Below are 25,814 nucleotides of genomic sequence, written 5' to 3'. Positions count from 1 at the left end.
TTAAAATGAATTACCATAATGAATGCAGTATAATCCCCTCTTCTGAATAAATTCATTTAAAAAATCCAAAATTTTTTCTTAAATCTAAGTTACAACAATGACATAAACCACTTATATATCAGGTACCATTAAACTATAAATGCCATTATCCCTAGATCCAATGACTGTTAGATTTGTACTGATAGAATTTCTACTAAAGATGGTGTGTTGTGAATCAGTATAATGTATAATAAATTATAATATTTTTAGTATAATATACTTTGGTAGATGCATCACATTTTTTTTGCAATTTTGTGCAATTTGGTGCAATTTACGAACAATTATATGCAATTTTTGACTCTGCGTGCGAATTATGTTATCTTCGTGCGAATTATGTTATCTTCGTGCGAATTTTGTTCATTTTGTGCAAATCTGTTTGTTTGTGCAAATTTGTTAGGTTGTGCGAAATTCTTCGGTTATGCGAATTTGATCCGTTTGTGCAAATTTGTTCGTTTGTGCAAATTTGTTCGGTTTGTGCGAATTGTTCTATTTATGCGAATTTGTGCAAATTGTGCAGATGGTGCGAATTTTTTGAACATCTGTTTTTACCTAATTTTTGCACGTAAAAAGAATAGCACAACGAACAGACCCCTGTGCGGTTCGTTTGTGCAAATTTTTTGTTAGTTTTAAATGAACAGAACATAACGACCATGTCTATCAGGGAGTGTAGGTGGGCGACCTAGCGAATGGTGGCAGCGGGTGCTGGTGAACGGATGTGGCTAGTGTTTTCCTCGGAACCCTCAAATTTGTAAGGCCATTTTCATAAATAATGCAAAAATGTTTAAAAATACTAAAAATAAAATAAAATGCTCTTTTTCTTTGCTTTTTTCCTCTATCCAAAGGAGGGATGCCTCCCCCTTACATAGAGGCGTCATATGTGCCTCCCCTTTAAAGGAAGGGGAGATAGGCCAAGTAAAGGAGTCTTAGGGGTCCTCGAGACAGAAATGAGTCCATACATTTAAAGATGCATGCCCACATACACAGCCTTCAAAATGAGAAGGAAGCACTAAAAATAATGTCAACTCCATGGGGCCCATTGACTAGGCCACACTCTACATGCTAGCTGAGACCGGTCTTCAGTGCTAGATGATCCCCATGACAACTGAAAATTCTTCCCTGGATAGTACAGTTGCTTGAAGATTACCTTGATGAACATGATGATTCCATGCAAGGGAAAATTTAAACGATATCATAACTACATGAAGAAAACATTAAACATATCACCGCTACATGGATCGCATCCGATATTCCTTCGATACTCGAAAGAGTCACATGGCGCTGTTCATGTGTGCAACCAATAGAAGTATCCACATGGTCCTTGGCACGTCAAATTTCTTCCTTCGAGTTGACGAGCTTTGTTCAACCTCTATAATCATTGTTACATCATCCTAATCTCATCAAGAATGGAGAGGAGCCATGGGAAAAATGGAAAAGAAGGGGAAGGCCTCTAAATAATTCTGGCTTGGGTGAATTTCATTCAAGGCCTTCCCCTCTTTATACTAAATGCGTATATTTCATAAAAATCCTCCAAACTTAAGTATATATTCCGACATCTAAAGAGAACTTATGTGTGAACCTTAGGCCCATGTATGGTCAAGTGTGACTCTAGTGGCCCAATAACCTTTATTGGCCTTCAAAATTATTTAACTATATTCAAAATTAATTAATATCGGATTGATTTAACCTAATCAATAGGTTGAGTTTCCAACACGTGGGTTGCCAAGCTACACCTACTTCTCTAGAAGATACAAAGGAGTGTCTATCAACACACTCAAATGACATGTTTGTCATCGGTTACCATGTACGTATAATCCCTCATCCACTCGACGCTCTGAGGAGGACTTAGGGTATGGTCAATTTTCAAACCGTAATTCATCATTCAAGTTATTACTAATGCATTCAGAAATCATTTAAGAACTCTTCTCCAATATTTCACTACCTTGGCCAAGGACTTTATCGCATCATCTTCCTAGAGCAATAATCTCTTATTGACCACTCAATTATTTTCTTAAACTTCTTGATGAACCTGAACTAAGACTATTTAGAATCCCATGATTAGATATTTGCAGGACATAGTCAAAGTATAAGTGTTTGTCCAAAAGACATCTTTGGCATCTTTAGTCTAAGGACCACTTACACAACTGTGACATGAATCAACCTAATTGAAATTTTGGTATAATACAATTTGATGGAGGACCATCCCAAGGAGCACACTCAGTCTCGTCATCAACCACGCTGTGTAGTGATAAACCAAATTATGGGTAATTAAGATGCCATAATTACTGTCATTGTACAATTCAGATTATGCAATTCAATTTATAAATTTACCCCAATACTTAGATGTATAGTGTGAATATCGGGAATCATCCAAGAGAGGCTTAGTAGGTAAATGAGATTTTCAATATGATTAGTGGATTTTTAGCTGAACTTGGGAGAGGAATATAGAGGAGATAATAGGATGAGTGATTCCTATCTGGATTTCTTGATCTTGACAATAAGATCAAGAAACTCAGGATAGGGGAAAAGAAATGAGGATTGTATTTGTGAGATATATATTTAGGTTTCTTGATCTTGAAATCAAGATCAAGAAATCAGAAATAGAGAAGGGATAAGATAATCTAAGTGGGAATGATAATCTATATAGGAACTGATTCAATTTTTCTCAAGAGTTTTTAGGAGCGATCTAATTTTTAACCTAAAAGGAAATGAAATCTATCTAATTTTTAGTTAATTTTTGTTTTTCAGGGCTCAACATTCATCTCAAGAAAAATCAGATTCAACTCCTAGAAAGGGCTAGAACATTTCGCCCAAGCCAAGGCGATTTAAAACAATGCAATCTAGAAATAAATACCAGAAAATGCAATGAAACAAATTCAGAACCTTGTTTGATCCAAGAACTTCCTTCTCTGTCTACTCAGCTGTGGATGGAAGACTCCGGAATGGTCAAAGAGAGAAAAAAAGGGTTCAAGTACCTTGGGTGAAAGGGTAAAGTCAATTTCCGTTTTGCCCTTGGCCGTCCCCTTCATTATAAGAGTTCTAGAAATTTGCTGGTAATTTCCACCGTTGGATTGAAAGTAGATGAAGTGAAAAAGCCACCACCAAAATTTGATCTTGATCCAACAGTGGACTTGGGAGACATGAGGTTTGAAGTGGGCTAAGTTTCCACATTTTATCATTTTCTCTCTCCTCCTCCTCATCGTGTTATGTGCTCATTTTGGCTCTCTTTTCTCCAAATTTTCCCTCCACAATTGTCCAATCTCCTGCTGAAACCTGTAATCTAATATATTTAAACCCAAATAAGCCTTTTGGTAAATACATATTTATATATATTCTGATAACAAAAAGTTCTGGAAGAATACCCAAAGAAAATCATAAAAATCATATACTCACCAAATTAACTTCATTTTGATTTAGTGCTCAATGAGTGGTTCTAATGCAGATAAATGATAATTCTATTTGAGAATATGCATTTATATCACTTTAACACCCCCAGATAACACACATTTATAGCATTTTACCACTGAATTTGTGTGTTATCATGCAACTTGCGCCGATGGAAGAATCTGCATTTCTACTATCAGATTTGAGAAGCATCGTCTTGGAGCATGATGTGTCCCTTTTTGCTCTTTTTTTTTCGTCATCTTTGAATTGTTTCCGTGTGTACTGGGGCCCCTCTTCTTTTTAGTATGTGTTGTTTGGCTATGCTTAGTTTGACTCTTTGGGGAGGGGGAAGTCCATGTTAGACTTTCCCCCCTAAGTAACCCTTTTAAAGGGGAGCCCAATAAGCTTCCCCCTTAAAAGGGGCCCATTTAGATCCATAACTGCCCCCTTCTTCCTATAAGAAGAATGGGGGGAGGATGGAAGGAGTCAGACATGTTGTTTGAACCAAAACCAGATCTGAATCTTAGAGTGGGCAGTTATTTTTTTTGAGAAGACAGGTCTCCTCTTCATGGTCGTTTAGTTTGATCGTCTTCCTTCCTTTGGAGGAGAATGTACAGCTTTCAATAGAAGATTCGTCTTGAAGAGGGCATCATCGGGTTCCGTTCTCCCAACGATCTTCAGTCTCGTTGGCCTTACCAAGACTCAGAGTTATCTTCATTCACTGGCACATCATCGATTCGTTTAGCAGATTCAAAGTAGTGTAACGAAATTTCAACGGCCTAATAGCATCTGAGCTACTGCTGCACCATAGGTGAACTATGTCTTTGGCCTCCTCCGACATAGTCCCATCCATGATGAACCATCACCAATTCACTCTTTGGCATCATTCCACGCGGAAGCTTATCCTTTAATCCCTCTCCCTCTCTACTTTTCCCTGTTGTTCATCACCCCTTTCAGCATCCGTGGACATCTTTCACCGGATGCCGCATTGCTATTCTTTGCACATTCGGGTCTTGAGATTCCTATCGAGGGCCTCGTCTACTGATTCACGACACTACAACATCCACGACAAATTCATATCGACGGTGTCTTTCTTCCACCACATGGTGCTTCCAATGAGAGGTTAAAGTGATATTTGAAGCATTTATTATCCTTCAGCGAACAGATCGTCCGAGCACTTTCATGTGTGATTTTTGTTGTCGTGGATTCACGCCGGGTTGACCGGTGATAGCGGTAAATGCTTTCGAAGCCTATCCTTCAACCTTGTTATCGATGCTTGAGCTAGCCTGGATATTCGTCAACACAACTCATAGTAATCCTTGTGCCCGATGCAAGGTCAATTACAAAACAACAAGCTGCTCTGTGGTGATGTTCGACATTTGTCAATAAGCCCTTTCACTCCACGGTGGAATTTCAACAGAGGGGTTGTTTATTTTTGGTGGATCCTCGATCATAATATTGCCCACTCAGGCTGCTCCAGATCATACAGTCCTTTACCGCCTCCACTGTTGATGGCGGTCGACGTGATTTGTTGTTCCTCGTGATACCAAACAATTCGTGGCTTACGATTGAGCCCGAGTCCCATGTTCTATCCTCTCCTCCCTCTATACAGTATCATTACATCATTTAGTGTCGGTCTTGTATTGCTTCATTGCCTCGAGTGAACTCTAATTGTACTTATGAATGATCACCAATTACTATAGTAAATATTTTCTTGACGGTACCTAATATGTTTGCTCACGGCACCGGTGTGGATGTCTTAGGGAAAAGATCGTCCCCCATCCCATCAGACTTCAAGATGAACATGCGGGTCATTGGGAGATTGATCATGTCTCGATCCTGCCGTGTTGTCAACTGGTTACACCTCAGGTCACCTGGCTTTCGATGTGCTTCTCGTTAATTCTCTAATGTACGCATCATTTCTTCTTGTCACATGGACTTTCACATTTGTTTCCCTTATGGCATAGCACAAGCCGCTTGATCCCAGCGTCCATCGTGTTACATAACCATTCAGGGATTTTGTGCGATTCAATTCAATGAAATCTTTCTACTAAAGGCACCCACTATGTATCCTTAATGTCTGCACACTAATGGCAATGGAACTGGTCATACTCATCATATGAGTGAGCCCAGATTGTACTATTATTTCCTGATATGTCAGTGTCCTTCTCCATTATCCTTCAATAAGGAATATTTTCAACACATGCTTAAAGACTAGTGAGCTCTGTATTACGATATCATCATGATTCAGTAGTCCAATCTTGTATTCATGGACTTCATTATAAGCATCACACGTTGACTATAATTAATATGTTCTATTAGTGAACATGGAATGAGATATAGAATTTGTTATTGGCTTGTCGGCCACATATATTTCCATCATAAACTAGTGATCAGTATTCAATCTAGATAAGAAATTAAAACTATCGAGATTACATCCCTTCACAATGTTGAAACAAGCCGATATATACTTAATATTTTATTATTTATTAATATGAATAAATCATTCCACAAAATTTATGATAATACAAAGATTCTATAACTACCTTGCGGTGTCTTCCTCTCTCCTCCTCCTCCTTGTTATTGTCTTCACGATTTTCTCAAATTCTACCACCAGCCATTGTGACTGCCAACAGATCCTATCAGTGAAAATTTTAACCAGGTCAACTCTTCCATATTTCTGTTAGTCACGATTGTCTAACGCTAATTTTTGACACACAGAAAAATCAGTAGAGTGGACCGCCCATATATTATAAACTCCACATCCATTAATACACGTAAACTAGTATATCTACACCCACATTTCTGGCGCTTCCTGCTGCTCAAACCACTACCCAAAACTATCAATGCTCTAGAAAATGTATATTTCACTCTACTCTTGCTCTAATAATTTTTAGAAATTTATGAAAAAATAACAAAAATAATTTATCAAATTTCTGTTTTCACTAATTCTCTTAGAATAAACAAAATAAAATCCTAAACATAGAAAAAACTTATTAAAATATTAAATATGTATATATTTACAACAATTTTTCTATCTAATTATGTGCCCATTGTGGAATCAGCCCTTGGCGACCATGTGCTGAGAAAATTTTATAAATAGAATTGCACAAATCAGAAGTCTTCAACAACATTTTAAACTACCTATTCTTCTTTGTCAACGGATCTCATGGTACTTGAAATTACTTACATAATTTCTAAATAACTAGAATATAACATATGCATAGTATAGTAAATATTCAGTAAAAGGGAATTGAAATAAAAGATAAAATGTAACAATATTAGTATTATGTTTAGATTAGACTTAAAGGTTAAGAATGATAAGAACTATGGTAAGATATAATTTATACAAAAGGATATGATGGACGCGGGGATCGAACGGCTTGTGTTACACACAAGGAGGGCGAGGGCAGTCATGTCATGTAGGGGAGACGACTAATGTGGACGTAAGGCAAGTGATGATGCAATGATGAAATCACTGAGAAGTATAAATCCGGCATCGACATACACCAACGACCATTCAGCTACGATAAGCGTGACCTAGGAATGAAATGAGGCTCATGATGACACAGATGTCAGGTTTAAGGCGGATGGTGCTAGCTCGGTTATTGCCGATTTTGTGCACGCCCTCGACAGTCTCAATCAAGGGTGTATCAACTGAAATCCTAATCATCAGAACGTGAATCCTATCTATCACTAATCTAACTCCGATGGTGAAGAAATGTTTGGAGGCACTGAAAGAAATAATATAACGCAAAGAGGGAGTTATGAGCGTACCAGTAGCAGCAGCAAGACAATGTCTATTTTAATAGCGATAGACGACAAACTGCAAATTGGTGCGATGACGGCACAGGTAGATGCAGCGGTGTGAGTAGGCGCACCGGCGCGAGTAGACGCACAGACGGGCGTAACACTGGACGCAGCAATGGGCGTAACACATTGGTAGCACGTTGCGGTGGCGCGATGGCGCAACAGTGACACGGTGTGGTAGCACAGTGCGGTGGCGAGGCACGATGGCAGCGAATGCGACGACCTGGGAAAACATGCACAACAACAGTAAGGGCAACGACGACGGGTGCGGAGGTGACAAGTTCGGCGGCAACGGGCGCGGCTAGAGTAGAGTTAGATGGCCGGGCAAGCTGTGGCCCAGTTAGCGGCCAATGGGTGCAGCCGCGGCTAATGGCTCTAGCAGTCGTGGCTGGCAGCTGCTGTGGTCGCTAGAGCTGCTGCGGCCATTAGGGTTGTTGCAGCCAAGGCAGAACATGGCGCCCGCTAGGCTGCAGTGGCCACTGGCTGCTGCAGCGGGTATGGGAGCCCACAGGCGGCTGTTGTAGTGCGGGCAGTTGCAGCGACCACGGTAGTGCGGGACGACTGAGCTCGGCGCGGGGCGTCGTGGCCGATGGCAGCGCCGGCAGTTTCTGATGGAACTAGGGTTCTTTCTCTCTCCTAACTTCACAGTGACATTTAGGTAAGTAATGCAAAAACCTCAAAGTAGCTAAAAACACCTAAATTAAGGGAAAAAACCAGCAAAAATCACATTTTCTCAATCTTTTCTTCTCTTCCTCTCTCCTATGGACGGCCCCACTTTTTATAGGGGCAAATATGGGCCTTACCCATTAGAAATAAAGGGGAGAAGGCCCAATTAAAAGTAATTAGGAACCTCTAATAGGAGAGAGAGACCCCTAACATGCTCACACATGGGCTCACACACACGCAAACGTGTAGGTCCATACAGCGGTCCAAACACGTGCAAACAAACAAAAACAAACACATACGCGGCCGACATACAAGGCATACTTAAAAAGGAAAATATAAGGAAAGATAAGGTCAAACCTTTGTGGCCCGTTGACTACGCCGGGTACTCTGAAGGTTGGGTTGCGCGCGGGAGCCCTCGCATGATGAACTGATGCGAGCGGGTCTTCGAAGCTGGATGGTCCCCCATCAGGGTATCTTAGTTACTAGGTAGATATGGTATGTATTATGTTAATGAAATAATTATAATACTCTAACATATGATTGATATGATAATTATAATAAATAATAATTGTGAATGGATAAATTGAATCATTGATACATTTATACTTGAAATTTTTCAATTTTCTGTTATTTATTTTTAATATAAATTAAATTATACAATATAAATTAAATTATAAAATTGTAGAACCAACAATTTTTAATGCTTTCTGGAATATATGATTAAACATTTAAATATATTTGGAATTAAATTAAATATTACACCTTTGAGAATATATATTATTCCTAAAATTCACATGGTAATTATAGAAAATTTGAATCATTAGTCTAAGTCGCCAAATACTAAAGAAAAATTAATATTTCCCTCAAATCTCAAAATTTCCCAAATTAGGTCATAAGATTATGCCCGAATTAGATCTTTGATTAACAAAGCAAAACCTGGTATGTTAATTTAATTTCCGTCATTAACTAAAAAACTAGCTCCACTTTTAAGAGCTCAAATCAGATAAACATGGACCTTGAATTTTTATGAACTATAAATATATATATATATATATGAACAGTTCAATTTATGAAATTTAGTCAAATGGTCAAAACTCAAATAATGGTCGGGTTTCATAATTTTTTTTATATTACTATGTTTATGAAAAAACAAGGAAAAAACTTATTTTTCATTAAGTAATGGAAATTCAAAGGCCAATCCATGTTTGAGTGGTGATAGCAAAGCACACAGTACTAATACTTTATTTTGATGATATTTACGTAATTATTAAAATTGATTGTATATCCATGTTTTATCTAGCCTAAAATGATTGAATACATTTTAGAATATTTTTTTATTTTTTTTAGTTTTTAAGGATTTTTCTAACGGTATATTCTGAAAGAAAATAATGTTTTCAGTCCAACTATGATTTTTATGAACTTTGTTTGACATTTCATACATAATGATGTGATTTTCAAAGTTGAAATATACTTTTCTGGGTTTATATTTAGTTATTTATGAATTATAAGATATTTTTTGAATTTTATTTCCGTTGTGACACATGTTTCCATGCAATTTGTCTAATGGTAACCAACCAATGATAATGATTAATGATTGAAGACAACCAGTCATTAAAAGCCAAAACTGTTATGGCATCGTGATTAACGATGCCATGATGACATTAAATGCTAACAAAATCTCTCTTATGTTTTCCAATTGCAGAATGACATCTCCCAATCAGAAAAGGATGCTATTTTTTGCAATAAATTCAATGTGGAGACTGAGGCATATCAAACTTAATAATCATTATTTTATAAGTCTTCTTTCTCTTCTGACTAGTCAAAAATGCCTGCTCCTGATGATGTGTCACAGAACACATAGCGCCTATGTGTCTATCATTAATTGGAGATGTCATGCGCTGACACGCCACCGCGACACACACCCTCTTTTTTAGCATTACTATATTAATATAATGTCATCCTTAGATTAACATTTTGTGCAACGGGAGTTGCTCATCCACTATCTAGTACATTTCCATGAGTATTTGTTTATAAATTTTGTTGATTAAATTCAAATGCAACAATGACGTAGTTTTACCCTCATTTTTATTTGCATATGAAGGCAGTCGTATTTTCTTAATTTGATTTGAGTTTCATAATGTCTTATGTCTCTTCCACTTCACTACAACAATTATAAATCAGGGACAAAATTTTCAGAGTGTAACAAATAAATCAAATCAGACCTTTGAAACTAAAATTTATACACATCCATGATTAGATTAACTCACGTAGAGTTCAATCCAATACTGTTTGGTTCCTTGAATGAATTTTTTTAGCCACATGTTTCCTTAGAATTTTGAATCTCCACGTGTCCTTCTTGATCACTGCTGCTGTAGAGCGAAGAAGACCTTCTCATCATTCTAGTCACATTGAGAATGGGAAGGCACTGGTAAACTCAGAGACGTGCGAGAAGGTAGATGGAGGAAGATAGTGGTTTAGGGTTTATGATATAAATGAAGGTGGGAACATGGGACGAGATCATCATGACGTAGATAATGGATGACCACACATAATGATGGATCGTGATGAGTGAGACAATATGGGCCGAACTAATGTATGTGATTGACTTACATCAATGTAAGGCAAGAGATTAATCTTTAATCACTATGGATCAGAACAGTTTTCTGATGCATATTAGCCTATTAGCTTCTGAATTGACCTTCTCCAAGCATACAAGAAACCAAGAAAACCCTTGACGGACCTTCAAAATTTTACTTTCTTTCAATATCCTCTCTAGGAGGAATTGAGTTCAAAGATGTCTTTTACAAATGTCTGGGTCTCAACTTTTATATCCGACCATATAGATGGATAAAGGATAGAAATATGAAGCTTCCCTCAAAATATGAGTTCAATTGGTCTCCAAAACGGTTAGATACAAACCCAAAAGTTGGATGATTCTTAGATATTGATTTAAACTAATTATTTCTCTCTCCTCATCCTCATCAGTGCTAACACCTCAATTTTGCAGTTTTCTCATTAGGTTTGTGTTAAATGCAATCATTGGCACAGATGCTCCTGTGTCATCCTCAATCAACGACTCAATTCCCATCATGTATTGCTACAAGTAAAAGATAAGAGTAACCAGACGATTTCCATTAATAAGGTCCTACTTGATCTATATTTAATTTTTCATTCTGATTTAGTGAGATGGCATTGTATCTTGTTCAAGAAATTATCTTTATGATCTTGAATGATATTTTGAGAAAAAATATCAAAATCTAGATGACAGTAGATTCTTTTGGTGGCCTGATTTATTTAGAGTCAATCGCAAAAAAACTAAAGACAGGTTAGAATATTTTTTCAACATTAAATGTGTCTTGCCATTTGATTAAGATACCATGACCTAGGTTGCTTGAGTTTTCTAGTAACCAGCATCGACATGGTCCACTTCTAGTACTCCACATCCTCTCATGTTGAACTGTCAGGTAGATCCACGTCTCATGCAGCACAATGCATGAACTGGTCCTCTTTTTCTTCTGTCCACTTTTCTCGATTTCATATTTCGATTTAACCTTCCGTAAATTTTAGATAAAATATATAAATAAAGAATCACATAGTGGATTCTATGCATATTCTTAATTTTTGTTCCACCATAATTATAATTAGTTGTCTAAATATCATTTCAGAAGAGTGGGAACGCATATCTATAGATGAATTATGCATATTTATCGAAATAAAATGATAAAATCCACTACTAATATAAATTCACCACGCCAAATGATGATAAAAGTTATATAAATTCATGTTACCAGTAATGATTAACAAATAGTCAGTTAGAAGTTTTAAAATAACACTAATATGAGGGAGGAACTTTTTCAGTAAAATATCCCAAGTATGTATCCTCTCTGAAATAAGTTACGCTTCAGAATCATGATATGCATTCAATAAGTTTTGTTAGAAAAATTTAAATACAATATTTGGTACTTAGATAGAAATAAATAAAGATTTAGAGTGGAATATTTATTAGGAGAAGCCAGAAAATAATTAAATAAAATATTTAGATAATTTAATTTAGAATTGCTTTTTTAAAGTTACTAACTGTCCATTCCTCCTTTGAGATTATTTCTCTACCCACATAAGTCAGAAATGTGTCAGTAAAAGACATAATTGTTGGAGGACCATATAAAATATAATGTCTAATGATTATTCGTAGATCATCTCACCTTTACAAACATAAAGAGTCAATATTATAGATGAATTAATATGTCAAGTCTAAAGTTTATATTCTTCAATTTTCTCTCAGAGTTCTGTATATATTTTATGATTTTTTTTTCTTTATGTTACACCATTCCTAATGTGAATTGGTTGCTATTGAAATTTTAAAATTGAAGGACACTTATTTTCAACGTACCCAACTTGATAGTATGCCATTTATTTATCTTGTAATAACAATTCAGACATATTTTGATACTTCAATCTGATGATTTCATGATTTGAAAAAAATTATAAGAAATTTAGTGTGTCAAATTATTAATGGAAATAAAACAATATGTATGTTTTAAGATGATAGGTATACCCAAACATGTCACACTACTTTAACCACTATGTGAAATCGTCTCGATGCATTTTATTGCTGAGACTCTGGAATTAAAAAATTAATCTTGACTATTTTACAAATTTGAAATCAAGTTCAATGAATATCATATTACTACTTAAATAAAAAGATTAATGGGATTCGCCCTTAAATATTTTTTTATAAGTAATGCATCTTACGCTCCGTAGTGCTTTCAAACTTATTCATTGCCTTTTAAATCTAAAAATTATAAAACTTAGAGAGAAATGTATTTTAAATAAATCAAATAGCTGTGGCACACGTCTTTTTCTCTGGAAAAAATTTTCTGATGAAATTTTGTATATTCATGAAATTTCAATGCCTCCTAATTTTTATGTTTTCTTATGACGATGAGGATTTTCTTTTGACATGGGATAGTATGGGTGATGATAGTAAGTAGATTTACACTGTTTGGAGATATTAAAACAAATCATGTGAACTTAGGAAAATTTTATTAGCTTTTACATTTTAATAATTACCCCATATTTTTTTATATACATACATGTATTCCTTCATGAAGACTTACATTGCTTTTTTGCATGATATGATGCATTACTATTTCAAATTAAAAGTTCAATTTAGCATTCATTTTGTAGTTTCTCAGGTCCATGTTTTAAGAGGTGTCTGATATTTTGTTACATTGATTTTCCGATTGGATTTATAAAACCAGAATATGATTCAAGTATAATGGACATCATTTTGAGCTTAAGTAGAATATTATTTTAGTTTTGAAAATATTTTTATTTAGTATAAGATTTCATTTTTCTCAATTATATAAACCATAATTTTAGTTCTTCTAGAATGCACCTGTCACAAAAACAAACATTTAATGGGACAGGTTCTTCTCATTTGATGAGTTGCTAGCATATGAGTTATTTAAATAGTATTTTATGGATTTGTGAAGTCCAAGGTCCATGAAGCATGTTTTTTTCTCTCCCAGTCTATCTTTCAGTTAATATGTGCCTACTTAGGATCAGTGCCGCCCTCCGATAAACACAACACCCATTACTTGTGATCGCATGATTCTTTTAGCTGCACTATTATTCATTAAAACATCCATAATTATTCATCTTTTATCTGAAATAATAGAGACTCATCAAAGCAGATTATCAATTTCTAAACCCCAACAGCTACTTATGGTTACGAACGGCTATGTTCAAAGATGCCATAATATATTGCATACTATAAATAAAAATATGAAATTAAAGCTTACGTATCACAAAGTCATTCCACAAGTAGTAAAATATACATAAACCCTGTAAATAAAATATTTTAGCATCATTAATACTGTTTACAATGCAAGATGTTACTTACAATCCCACCAATACAGGTTTAATTTTTTTGTATCGTCTACATAATAAGCCCAGTGACAGGATTAATATTCTATCAATCAATTATAATGATCATTGTATCCTTCCGCACAATGCTTTCACTAAAGATTCAATGGTATCACTAAGGAAGGGATTATTCCCATAAAGAAAATATAATGCACTATCACAAGCGTGTATAAAACAGTAGTTTCATCTCCTTACTGGCTACCCATTCTCTAGATAAGATCATTTACTCTGTAATTATAATTATTAACTACACAATTTCCATGAGCCTTAAATATACTTGGTTGGTATCTCTGAGTATGATTTTAATTGATTCTCATCATCTATTAAACTTACATATCTAGTCTTTTGGTAAACAAGTGATTCTCCTCATCTATCAAACATTAGTCATAAGCCATAAAATTTTCTCCTCCTAGGTATAATATGTGACCTTCAGAATACTCTAAAATTGTCAGATAAAATGCTTTTAGTGCAACCAATATATTTATGTACTCTCAATCAAAAATTCCTCAAATATCATTCAATTTCACAAGTTAAATTCAATATTGTTGTTGAATTCATTAAAACCATGAAATACTTGTACATTGGTCTAAATACTCATGAAGTGGCGTTTCTCATTTTAAAATGAGCGAAGTATAACTTGGCAATAGATTAGCTTTTATTATTTAGCTGCATTAGCATTCATTCATTTAAATTGTAGAAATATAAAGTGCTATCATTTAAAAACATTAGAAATAGAAATAAATAGGGCAAAGATATATAGAAAAATAAATATAGGAACTTGTGGGGAAGTAAGAGAAAATGGACCATCCCAAATATAAGCCAAACTGATTCATTTTTTATCAAATGAATTAATTCGAACGAACTATAGAAGGGATCTAGGGTTATCTACGGAGACAGATTTGTGATCAACTGAACTCTTGGTGCATGAAGAGCTCGCAAATTGTAAAATACATAATTATTTCTAAGATCAACGTCGATTTTAGAAGTTATTGCTGGAAAGGGTTCACTAGATTTCAGCATATGGGAGATGTCCCCTTTATATCTACTCCTCGAGCCTATAGTTCCGGGACGATGGACGGGATGGATCGGAAACAGTTCGGGACGAAATTCGTCCCGAACTTCATCCCGCGATACCTCCCGGATGATGGACGGGACGATTTTTTGTCCGGGAGGAAAAAAACCGTCCCGTCCCGAATGTCCAGGATGGTTTTTCGTCCCATCCGGACGAAAAATCGTCCGTCCCTTCGTCCGGGATAAAAATTCAGACCCGTTTTTTCCCCGCCCGCCCGCCATGGGTTTCCCGCTCATGGAGCCCTATAGGGCCCGTCTGTCCAGTGGCCACCTCCTCTGGTCCTCCCTGTCCCCTCTCCCCTCCTCCGGTCCTCCTTCTCCGCCTCCTCCGGTCCTCCCTCTCCCCTCTCCGCCTCCTCCGGTCCTCCCTGTCCCCTCTCCCCTCCTCCGGTCCTCCCTGTCCCCTCTCCCCTCCTCCGGTCCTCCCTGTCTCCTCTCCTCCTCCTCCGGTCCTCCCCCTCCCCCCCCTCCGCCCCCCCCGGCCCTCCCTGTCCCCTCTCCCCTTCTCCGGTCCTCCCCCTCCCCTCTCCGCCTCCTCCGGTCCTCCCTCCCCCCTCTCCCCTCCGGTCCTCCCTCTCCGTTCTCCTCCTCGGCAGCGGCGGCGGCGTTCTCCCCTCGCGGCGGTGTCGTCGCTCTCAACGCTCCCCGCTCCACCTTGACCTCGGCGGCGGCGGCGGCGTCCTGCGCTCTAGGCTCTCCCCGCTCCACCTCGACCTCACCGGCAGCGGCGGCGTCCTGCGCTCTCGGCTCTCCCCGCTCCACCTCGACCTCACCGGCAGCGGCGGCCTCCTGCGCTCTCGGCTCTCCCCGCTCCACCTCGACCTCACCGGCGGCGGCGGCGTCCTGCGCTCTCGGCTCTCCCCGCTCCACCTCGACCTCCGCGGCGCCGGCGGCGTCCTGCGCTCTCGGCTCTCCCCGCTCCACCTCGACCTCCACGGCGGCAGCGGCATTCTCCCCTCGCGGCGGCGTCGTGCGCTCTCGACTCTCCATGCTCCCCTCTCCACTGCGTCAAGCGGCATCGGCTCTCTCCACTGTCAACGTATGTGCCCATCTTTTTCTTCTTAACACAGTTACCGTAATGTGTTGCCATCTCTAAGACTTAACACAGTTACGTTCTGTATTATATTTCTTCTTCAGCAGCCGTGCGCACAGTTGGAAAATCAAGTTTGGTATTGCGGTGAAGAGTAAAATTTGGTCCGTGGAGCTAAAAACCGGTTGGTAACACCCTCAACCTGCTATTTCGTAGATTGTTTATTTCTATTACACGCCAATGGATAAAATTTTATATCCTCTGAGTCATGCTCTGCTAGACGTAGACGCTTGCGTTGTCCCCGAACTATACCCGTGGCTTACGCTTAGACATTTAGGTAGATGGCAATTTATATTCTTCCTAACATGTAGTAATTAGATTGGTCATTATATGCACTCCTACTTAGCTGTTCAAACAGGTTTTATTCTGCAAGGTCGCCATGCACAGTAGGCGTCCCGTTCCGCGCCGTAGTAACTGACTGCTCCTCCAGTGGCTTGCCTACCACCACCCCAATGACGACATCGTCGCCATTTCCTCAGATTCGGATTCCGATATTGACAACCCGAAGCCTTCCACAGAACCACTACCGGCTGGACTTTGTCTTCCGTCTCCAAGAACCCTACTTCCACATGGCACGGCCCGACAACACACCCTTATCATGGAAAGTTCACGCCGCCTTTTGTCCCGTCTGCGTTCCTTCCTTTTTGGGGTTCCAGATCCCCCCCAAAAGTTACCAAAAAATTGTTTCGCGGATACAGCCTTTTGGGAAGCCCATAACTTTTCGTCAGATATGATCGGCGTCGTACGAGCAATAGTAGCCCAACCATTTCGCGATGACAATGTCGGCACCGGTGCCCCAACATCTGAAGTCCCCTTGGCGGAAAGCGGCGAGAATGGGTGGCTAGTCGAGTGACATCTGCTGCATGCTTATAACCAAGCTTACTTATTTAAAAGTTGACGGCTAGTTGTTTTTTTTGTATTTCTCTTATAAGTTGGACAAACACAGTTTTCGATGAATTGAATGTTATGCTTTATGTTTATCGTTACTTCTGCTCTCGTTATGTGTTACGTCTCTATGTTCTTGTCCTTCTCCAGTACTGATTGCGTTGTACTACTGAATTTACTTCATAATGTAATTCAAACTTCCTTTTTTATAAGTGATATTGTCTCATTAACTGCTCAGGTAGAGCAATGGAATCGAACTCTGCCAGCACCCCAAAATCGACGGATAAAGCAACATCGTCGATGTCCACAAATTGCAACGTAGTCGAGGTTGATGATAACCTATCGACTCGTAGCAACAGACGAAATCGATCAAGAGTTTTAGATTATTTTGTTGAATCTAGTCCGGATGAGTATCAGTGCACGCTCTGTCAAGCTGAGAACCCCCTTCGCAAGCTCGTCCTCCGGAGGAACAAAGACAAGAGCACGAATGTTTTTTGGCGGCATCTCGAGAAGACGCACCGCAGAGTTCATGACGAAATATGTGGGCGCAAACTGAAACAGAGAACCATTCTGCATTACGAACTACTCGCACGTAAGTGTTACTTACGCGGCATCACTATGGAGCAGACGAAAGAAGAGTTCGTTAGGTTCATCTGCGACAATGATCTTCCTTGGCGGCTTGTAAAGAAGAAGTCTTTCCGAAGGCTGTGGTTCTACGAGACATAGGCGTTGGGCGACCTTCCGGGTCCCGATGCGGTCAAGGCGACAGCCGAACGAATGTACGTTAATGTCCAAGGGAAGCTGGTGGAGATGTTTGCGGAGGTCTCTAGCGTATCACTTACCGTGGACGCTTGGACATCCCAAAACAACATCTCCCTTTTAGGGATCACTGCTCACTAGGTCGACAACAACTGGAAGATACGTGAGCTTCTTCTAGGGCTGCGTCAGATAAAGGGATCACATAGCGGCTCGAACTTAGCGACGCTCGTCGTGGAAGTGGCATATCATTACGGCATTGAGTCGAAGATATGTGCCATCACCACGGACAATGCGTCGAACAACAAAACAATGATTGCTTCTATAGTGCAGCAGTTGAAGCAAGTGAACCCCTAGTTCACGATAGACCGACATGTACCGTGCTTTGCCCATATCCTGAACCTCGTCGTCCAGGCCGGCCTCAAGGTAATTCGCAATTCGGAGCCCCCTACAGCAAATTTACTACGTGTCCAAGATAGTCGCCCAGTGACACCATTGGACACGGAAGACCCGATAGACTCAAATGTTGAAGAAGAGATGGCGGCGGTAGTTGCACCTTTGGGGGAAGCCGTTTCACGCGTGAGAGCCATTGTGAACGCCATTCAGGGATCGACGCAGCGTATGGAAAAATATGTTGACATGTGCAGGATGTTTGACTTGCCCGATTCCAACAAGATAAAGGTCGACTGCCCCACGCGTTTGAACTCAACCTTCAAGATGTTAGAGCGTGCGCTTGGGAAGAGAGAAGTGCTGGACCACTTGGCTATGCGGTTCCTCTCGATGCCGAACAGAGATTACGGGCTGTGTCAGGAGGATTGGGAGATGGCAGACGAATACCTATGCGTCCTTGGGCCACTATGCCAGGGGACTGACTTTGTGTGCTCGACGAAGAAATTGCCGATAATTGAAGTGACATCATTAGTGGCAGAGCTCTCAACGCACCTTGAGCATGCCACGGAAAACGCGGGGGCAACTTTGGATGTTGATCGCCGGAATGCCCTACGATCAGCGTGTGGTGCTATGCGGAACAAATTGATGCAGTATGCCACGGTGCTTTGGACCAACACAACCGTCGCAACAGCCGCAACATTAGATCCTTTCTCCAAATTAGATGTGGTGCATCCTTCGTGCAGACAGAATGTGATTTCCTACCTAGGCACTCTATCGGAGTCTACGGCTTCTGCGAAAGGAGATGGAAGTGACACGGAGCGGGTCACGGTGTCCCTAAATCGACGGCCGAAGCAATATTCAGCCAAGCGCCAGTATACACGTCCGTGTAGCCGTCAACGCCCGAGGTCAGCGCCACGACAAGAGCTGGATACGTATATTAACATCCCATGCAGCGAGGAGGAAGATAACCCACTCAGTTGGTGGAAGGATGTTCGTATGCGGTACATGCCAAATCTGACGGTAATTGCTCGTCAATTTCTTGCCGTCAGTCCAACCAGCGCACCGGTGGAGCGACTTTTTTTGGTTGGTTGAGGCATCACAACGTACCGAAGATCAAGGCTTGATGCAGAGAGCATTGAAATGTTGATGATGCTTCGCGCCTGGTTCCGTCGGGAGGAGCAGGACTCCGACGACTCCGACGACTCCGATGACGACTCCGACGATGACGATGAGAACTCCAGCGATGGTAGGTTATGCTACAACTATTGCATTCTTTTCCTAATCATTTTTCTCTTTTATTAAGCCCCCATGTTTCATGTTGCAGAGTAACGGGAGACACGATAGGATCGCGTTGTCGAATGCAAGCAGGGCAGACATCGTCATTGTAAGTACAGTCTTCATCTTAACATTGTCAATACTTCCTTGTACATCACTTGCATCCTTCTCGACTCTACGGTGTTCACCATCAGAGATGTGCGTCGCTCCCATGAACAATATATTGCTCTTCGCAGACTGTGCGTGTCAAAATTATTGTGTCAAATACTTGAATTCCCACTGAACATTAATTTATATCTCACAATTACATGCCCATTTACTTTCAGGAAGAGGGTGGACGGTTCATCTCGAGCAGCGGATACAGTGTGGGCATGGTGCGTCCTCTGCGCAGAGACAAAGCGGCTCCCAGACCGACCCCCGGACGTCGTATTACTTATCTGTTTTCTTCGCACAGTACAACTAGCTTCTAAACAATTCAGTTACTGGCTACCAATTTTCTGTTTTGGATAAAGTAAATGTGTGAGTTTTTCATATTCATTTACGTACTCCACCCGAGGCATAAAAAAGTAGGGGACATGAAGGTTGTGGAAGTGTCCCTTGCAGAATCATAAACAGAGGTGATTTTATTCTTAGTTCTCATTTAACTCAGGTGATTTTATTTTTTTAATTTCATTAGTATCATAAAATTCCACCCTAAAAGGTTGCTACTGAAGGTATACAAATGGGCATAAATGTAATATCATCTTCAGGGAAAAGGGTAGCGGACATGAAGTTGGTTGAAGTGTCCCTTGCAGGAGAATAATCTCCACTTGAAACGTTTTGGATACATGTTGTTTTGGTGGTGGAAACATCGCTAAGGAATGAAATGATAGACTAAAGCATATAAATTTATGCCGACCTCTAATTATTTTTAGTATACTACATTTCACATATTTATTTTATGTACTACGTAATGCAATTAAATTAACCAAAAAAAGGGTGAAATATTCCAACAAATATAGCAAAATTTCCAAAAAAAAATGTGCAATCGCAACGTAGTGTAATTTTTTCGTCCGAAATCGTCCGTCCGGCGTCCCCAGTACTCGGACGGACGAATTTTTCGTCCGGGGGGACGAATTGCGTCCTGTCCTAAGAACCTCCGGACGAATTTTCGTCCGGAAATTCGTCCGGAGGTCTCGGACGGGACGAACTTCGTCCCGCGGGACGAACAATTCGTTCGTCCCGCGTCCCTGAACTATACTCGAGCCTCACCCAATATTATTCCAAGGGTTTGTGAGGCATTCAAAAATATAAAGCATTTGAACATTTGACAGTCATTCATTCCTCAAGAATTCCGTTGATAACTAATATACCCATGTTTTCCTTGGCATTAGTTCCAAGTTCCATATTTCATAAAAGTCCTTTTGATGAGCAAGTCACGTCTTGTCAAGCATGATCATCATTATGAAAGTTCTCTACCGATTTAAGACATTAGATAAACAAAACCTGGGTTCCAGCATGAATCTAAATTTGCACATAAAAACGTCAAAAGGTTTGACAAAAAAACAAGTAGACTGATTCATCTGCATTCTACCTCTCCAGCATGTCCATCATACTCAACCATCATGCGTAAATCTTTGGACCTCAGATGTTCCAAGTGACTTTTCTAAGCGAAGAATTCTTAGGAATCGATGGATTACCGCTCCTTGTGACGCTTCTCTACTTCCTCCATTTCCTGAATCTCCTTATGATACTTGCAGACCCGATATATTGACCTGGAGAGCGAGTGTGAGTATGAGTATGAAACAGTACAAGAAAGAAAGAAAGAGAGAGAGAGAAGGCCACAGAGAAAGAGAGATTGAGAGAGACAGAGTCTGTGTGTGAGAGTGAGGGACAGAGAGAAAGATAAATTGAGAGAGTGCATGCGTGTATCTGTGTGAGAGGGGGAGAGAGAGAGTGACAGAGGGTGCATGTCAACACAAGGGAGAGGGAGAGAGAGGGATTATGTGTGTGTCTGTGAATGTGTGTGTGTGAGGGAGATTGTGAGAGAGAGAGAGAGAGAGAAAGAGGGAGTGTGTGTATGTGTGTCTGTGTGAGAGGGGGAGAGAGATTGAGAGAGAGAGAGTGTGTGTGCGTGTCTGTGAGAGACCGAGAGAGATAAAGAGAGAGATTGATAGATATTGAAAGAGAGAGAGTGTGTTTGTGAGAGTTTTTAGAGAGATGGATTGTGTGTGTGTGTGTGTCTGTGTATGTGCAAGAGGGAGAAAGATAAAGAGAGATCGAGAGACAGAGTGTGTCTTACAAGAGTGATAGAAAGATAGCATGTGTGTGTGTCTGTTCGAGAGGGATAGAGATAAAGAGAGGTTGAGAGACAGTGTGTATCTTACAAGAGGGAGAGAAAGATAGCATGTATGTGTGTGTGTCTGTGCGAGAGGGAGAGAGATAAAGAGAGATAGAGAGACAGTGTGTGCCTGTACGAGAGGGAGTGAAAGATAGTGAGTGTGTGTGTGTGTCTGTGCGAGAGGGAGAGAATTAAAAAGAGATTGAGAGACAGTGTGTGTTTGTAAGAGAAGAGAGAAAAATAGAGAGAGAGTGTGTGTCTCTGTGAGAGAGAGAGAGAGAGATTGAGAGACAGTGTGTGTCTGTGCGAGAGGGAGAGAGAAAGTGTGTGTGCCTGTGTGTTTGTGTGATAAGAAGAGAGAGAGAGATAGAGAGAGACAATGTGTGTCTGTTAGAGAGAGAGATACAGAGACAATGTGTCTGTGAGAGAGAGACAATGTGTGTCTGTGCGAGATAGAGACAATGTGTCTGTGAGAGAGAGAGACAATGTGTGTCTGTGCGAGAGAGAGACAATGTGTGTCTGTGAGAGAGAGATAGAGAGAGAGGGAGAAAGAGAGAGACAATGTATGTCTGTGAGAGAGAGAGAGATAAGAGAGAGAGAGAGACAATGTGTGTCTGTGAGAGAGAGAGATAGAGAGAGATAATGTGTGCCAGTGAGAGAGAGATATTGAGAGAGACAATGTGTCTGCCAGAGAGAGAGGTTGAGAGTGTGTATCTGTGCAAGAGTGTGTGTGTGTGTTTGTGTGTGATTGGGAGGGAGGGGAGAGAGAGAGAGAGGTTGAGAGTGTGTATCTGTGCAACAAAGAGAGAGTGTGTGTGTTTGTGATTGGGAGGGGGAGAGAGAGAGAGAGAGAGAGAGAGAGAGAGACAGGGGGGGGGGGATAGGGTATGTGTGGGAGAGAGAGAGAGGGAGACGGAGAGATAGAGATTGTGTGAGGGAGGGAGAGAGACTGGGAGTATGTGTGAGAGAGAGGGTACCAGTATAGTATGCATGCAGAAGCGCAGAGAATAACATTCCTCTGGGCCTTGAAGATCTGCACGTGATACATTGAAAGAAACTTAGATGAAAACACAGTTCTTCAATTCTGTTAATAACATCTTTCAAAATATATATATTGTTAATAACTCTAAAGAGTGACGGACTTTTAATAGAAGAAATCTTTAATTTGAAGAAGCCAAATGCAGAGCTGTAGATTTTTTTTATCCAGAATATAAATGAACAAACGACGGAAGTTTGGAGCATATACGTATATTTTTAAGAGCCTATATGAATCAATGTATTTAAGTAATAAATATTACTGGAAGAAAAGGTGAACAAGGAACTAATTCAATATATTTAAACCACATGACTTCAAAAATACAACGGATATTCATCAAACACGTACCCCAACCCAATTAGATTTCTCTGCCGCATTAAAAATTAAATATGAAGTGTGCTTTAAAATTTTAAACTACTAATTCAATTGTAAATCTATGTAGTCATCAATCCCCACTAACACTATCTGATTATTCGACTAATTCCTGGAAAAGATGACGGGATGAACTTCATTAAACACGTGATGAACAACGCGGCACACATATAACCTTCACGATATGTCTAGAATGAAATACGACACAACAATTATAACGCTAATAATGAGGTTCAATTCTTCAGTGCTAATGACGATTCTACGTTGTCCTGAAAGGAAACTGAAAGAGTAGAAACTGAAAAAAAAATGGTTATTGCAGAGGTCAAGAAAGAACTAGAGAGGCAGGAATTGGAATCAGAACTTATAATCCAGGCGAAAAAGCCCTAAAAATCTCAGATCTGTCGACAAAACATTGAAGGAAGAGAGATTTACAGCTTTCTCGTATCGGTCCCTCTCAGCAGCCGTACAGACATCCGACGTGCACATCAGGCGATGCTCATTTTTCCAGTAAATATCTCCAGGAAAAAAACAATAATTTAGACCCAAAAAATACTTCAAAACGCAAATTACACAAAGTTTTGCTACGAATCGGACCAATCTCGAACTAGAATCTGTATTTTTAAATCTCAAAAGAGAGGAGACAACGTACCCACGATTATTTTTTTCTTGAAAAACATCGTTCCCAAGAATTTAAACAAACAAAAACTTGAAAATCCAAATTACACAACTTTTCCCAACGAATCAGACCAATCTCGACCCGGAATCTATATTTCTGCGTCTGAAAAGAGAGGAGACGACATGCCCGCGATTTCTTTTTGGAAGAACATACCCAAGAATTTAAACAAAAAAGGACTTCGAAACGCACACAATTTTTTCCGCAGAATTGAACCAATCTCGACCAAGAATCCGTATTCCTTAATCTGAAAAGAGAGGAGACGACATACCCACGATTTTTTTTCTTGAAAGAACATACCCAAGAATCTAAACAAAAAAGACTCCAAAATGCAAACTACGCAACATTTTCCGACGAATCGGACCACTCTCGAACTAGAATCTGTATGTCTGTGGCTGAAAAGAGAGCAAACGACATACCCACGATTTTTTTTTCTTGAAAGAACATACCCAAGAATTAAAACAAAAAAAAGTCGAGTTCACAATGCAAATCACACAACTTTTTCTGACGAATCGGACCCATCTCGGCCAAGAATCCGTAATTCTGAATCTGAAAGGAGAGGAGACGACATACCCAAGATCTGAAATCCTGCGAAGGGCACGATACCGGTCGCTGGCTGCAGCAACAAGGATACCATGTCAACGATCCGCTTCTTCAGAATCTTCGGCGCCGGAAGAGTTAGTAGAAGCGCCACCGCAGCCTCCGCCGCCACGACGTACGCCAGGATCACCCACTGCAACGCCATCTCTCTCTCTCTCTCTCTCTCTCTCTCTCTCTCTCTCTCTCTCTCTCTCTCTCTCTCTCTCTCTCTCTCTCTCTCTCTCGGCTAAATGTCGAAAGCAAAGGGCTGAAGTTGTAGTTTTTATGATACGTGGCTCTACTATCTAGCTTCGCAAGGAAGGAAGTGCTCTAATATAAAGAGATTTTATTAAAATAAATCATATATTGTCTCACTTGTTCATCTTAAAATAAGTAAATACACAGAGAATTAAATACACTTTTTTGAAACTGGATGATATTGCCAACCGTAGAACATTAAAAACTGTGAAGTCAGGCTCATGTTTATTTACTATCTACTTAAAACTTTTGGAATGAATCCGAGAAACAAACTGACTTTGTCTGCCTTAATTGTTGTTCTTGATGCTTCGCCGATTTTAGTTTTATGCTCTATGTGCTTCATGAATTTCACTCGGATATAGCAGCTTATAAGCTTTAAAAAATTAGAAAAGAATAATTTATTGTCTTAGTCTTTGCAGCAAAAAAACTAAACTATCTCACAACAGTGATATGACAGATCTAGACAGATATGTAACCACAGATAGAGAGACAGAGAAATCATGAAGAATTATGACAAGGTTGATTTATTATCCATGCAATCTTTGTACTGTAGTTACCGTTTCCTTATTTAAAAAGCTATACATTTCATATAGCACCAAAATATAAAATGTTAAGAAATTGTTCAGCATTTAAGTCTTTATCAATTCATCTCTCTCTTTCTCTCGATCTCTATCTTGTTATGCATCTATCCAGACTAGTGGTATCACTGTTGGGACATCTCTTTTGTATTTAGTATAAAAGAGAAACAAAGAATAGGAAAGAAGTCATAAAGAGTAAATAGTAGAGACTTAGATGATGACCCATGATTGCACGCTTGTATTTTATTTCATATTACATAAGTTTCACAGCATTGTGTACTTCACGAATGACATCTCACCTTTGCAGCTTGCAAAAGGATCCAGCTTGACAATGGGCCTTCATAGTTCGTTTATTTTCTGCACGTTTCTTTTCGTTATGGATTTTATCGAGGGCCTTCGTATTTTGGCCTCTCGACGTCTCTTTTCCGTGTCTTTTTTGGTTTTGTTCGGCCCATTAGGCCACGTTGGATGATCCCCTAATTGTGCCCATTAGGGCAAACCCCCCCCCCCCCCACCTATATAAGGGAAGGTACGCCCAAGAAGTGGTTGGACTTTGTTGAATGAAATTTGAAGTTTTTTAACGTGAAGTTCCACCCTCTCGCTGAGGTAATTATCTCATAGTTGCAAGAGGAAACCAGAGGATGTTGATCATTGATCAACCATCGCCGCCGCCAGTTCACCTTCACGAAGACGTTACCGCCACCCCA

The 25,814-nt window shown here is 39.8% G+C and overlaps 1 protein-coding gene across 1 annotated transcript; it reads right to left on the bottom strand.

Annotated features, from left to right (window-relative positions):
• Positions 1–20,766: 20,766 nt before the first annotated feature.
• On the bottom strand, positions 20,767–24,522 carry LOC144711074 (uncharacterized). Its single transcript, XM_078584997.1, has 4 exons — positions 24,266–24,522; positions 23,452–23,534; positions 22,589–22,644; positions 20,767–21,045 (listed from the first exon to the last, which is right to left on the bottom strand). Exons 1-4 carry the CDS (start codon positions 24,435–24,437, stop codon positions 20,967–20,969), a joined length of 390 nt encoding a protein of 129 aa, XP_078441123.1. The 5' UTR covers positions 24,438–24,522; the 3' UTR covers positions 20,767–20,966.
• Between the last annotated feature and the right edge of the window lie 1,292 nt (positions 24,523–25,814).

This window comes from Wolffia australiana, chromosome 13, assembly GCF_029677425.1.
Source record: "Wolffia australiana isolate 7733 chromosome 13, ASM2967742v1".
Lineage (NCBI taxonomy): Eukaryota > Viridiplantae > Streptophyta > Magnoliopsida > Alismatales > Araceae > Wolffia > Wolffia australiana.
Note: the sequence above shows the minus strand (reverse complement) of the source record. Positions and strands in the feature narration are given on the sequence as shown.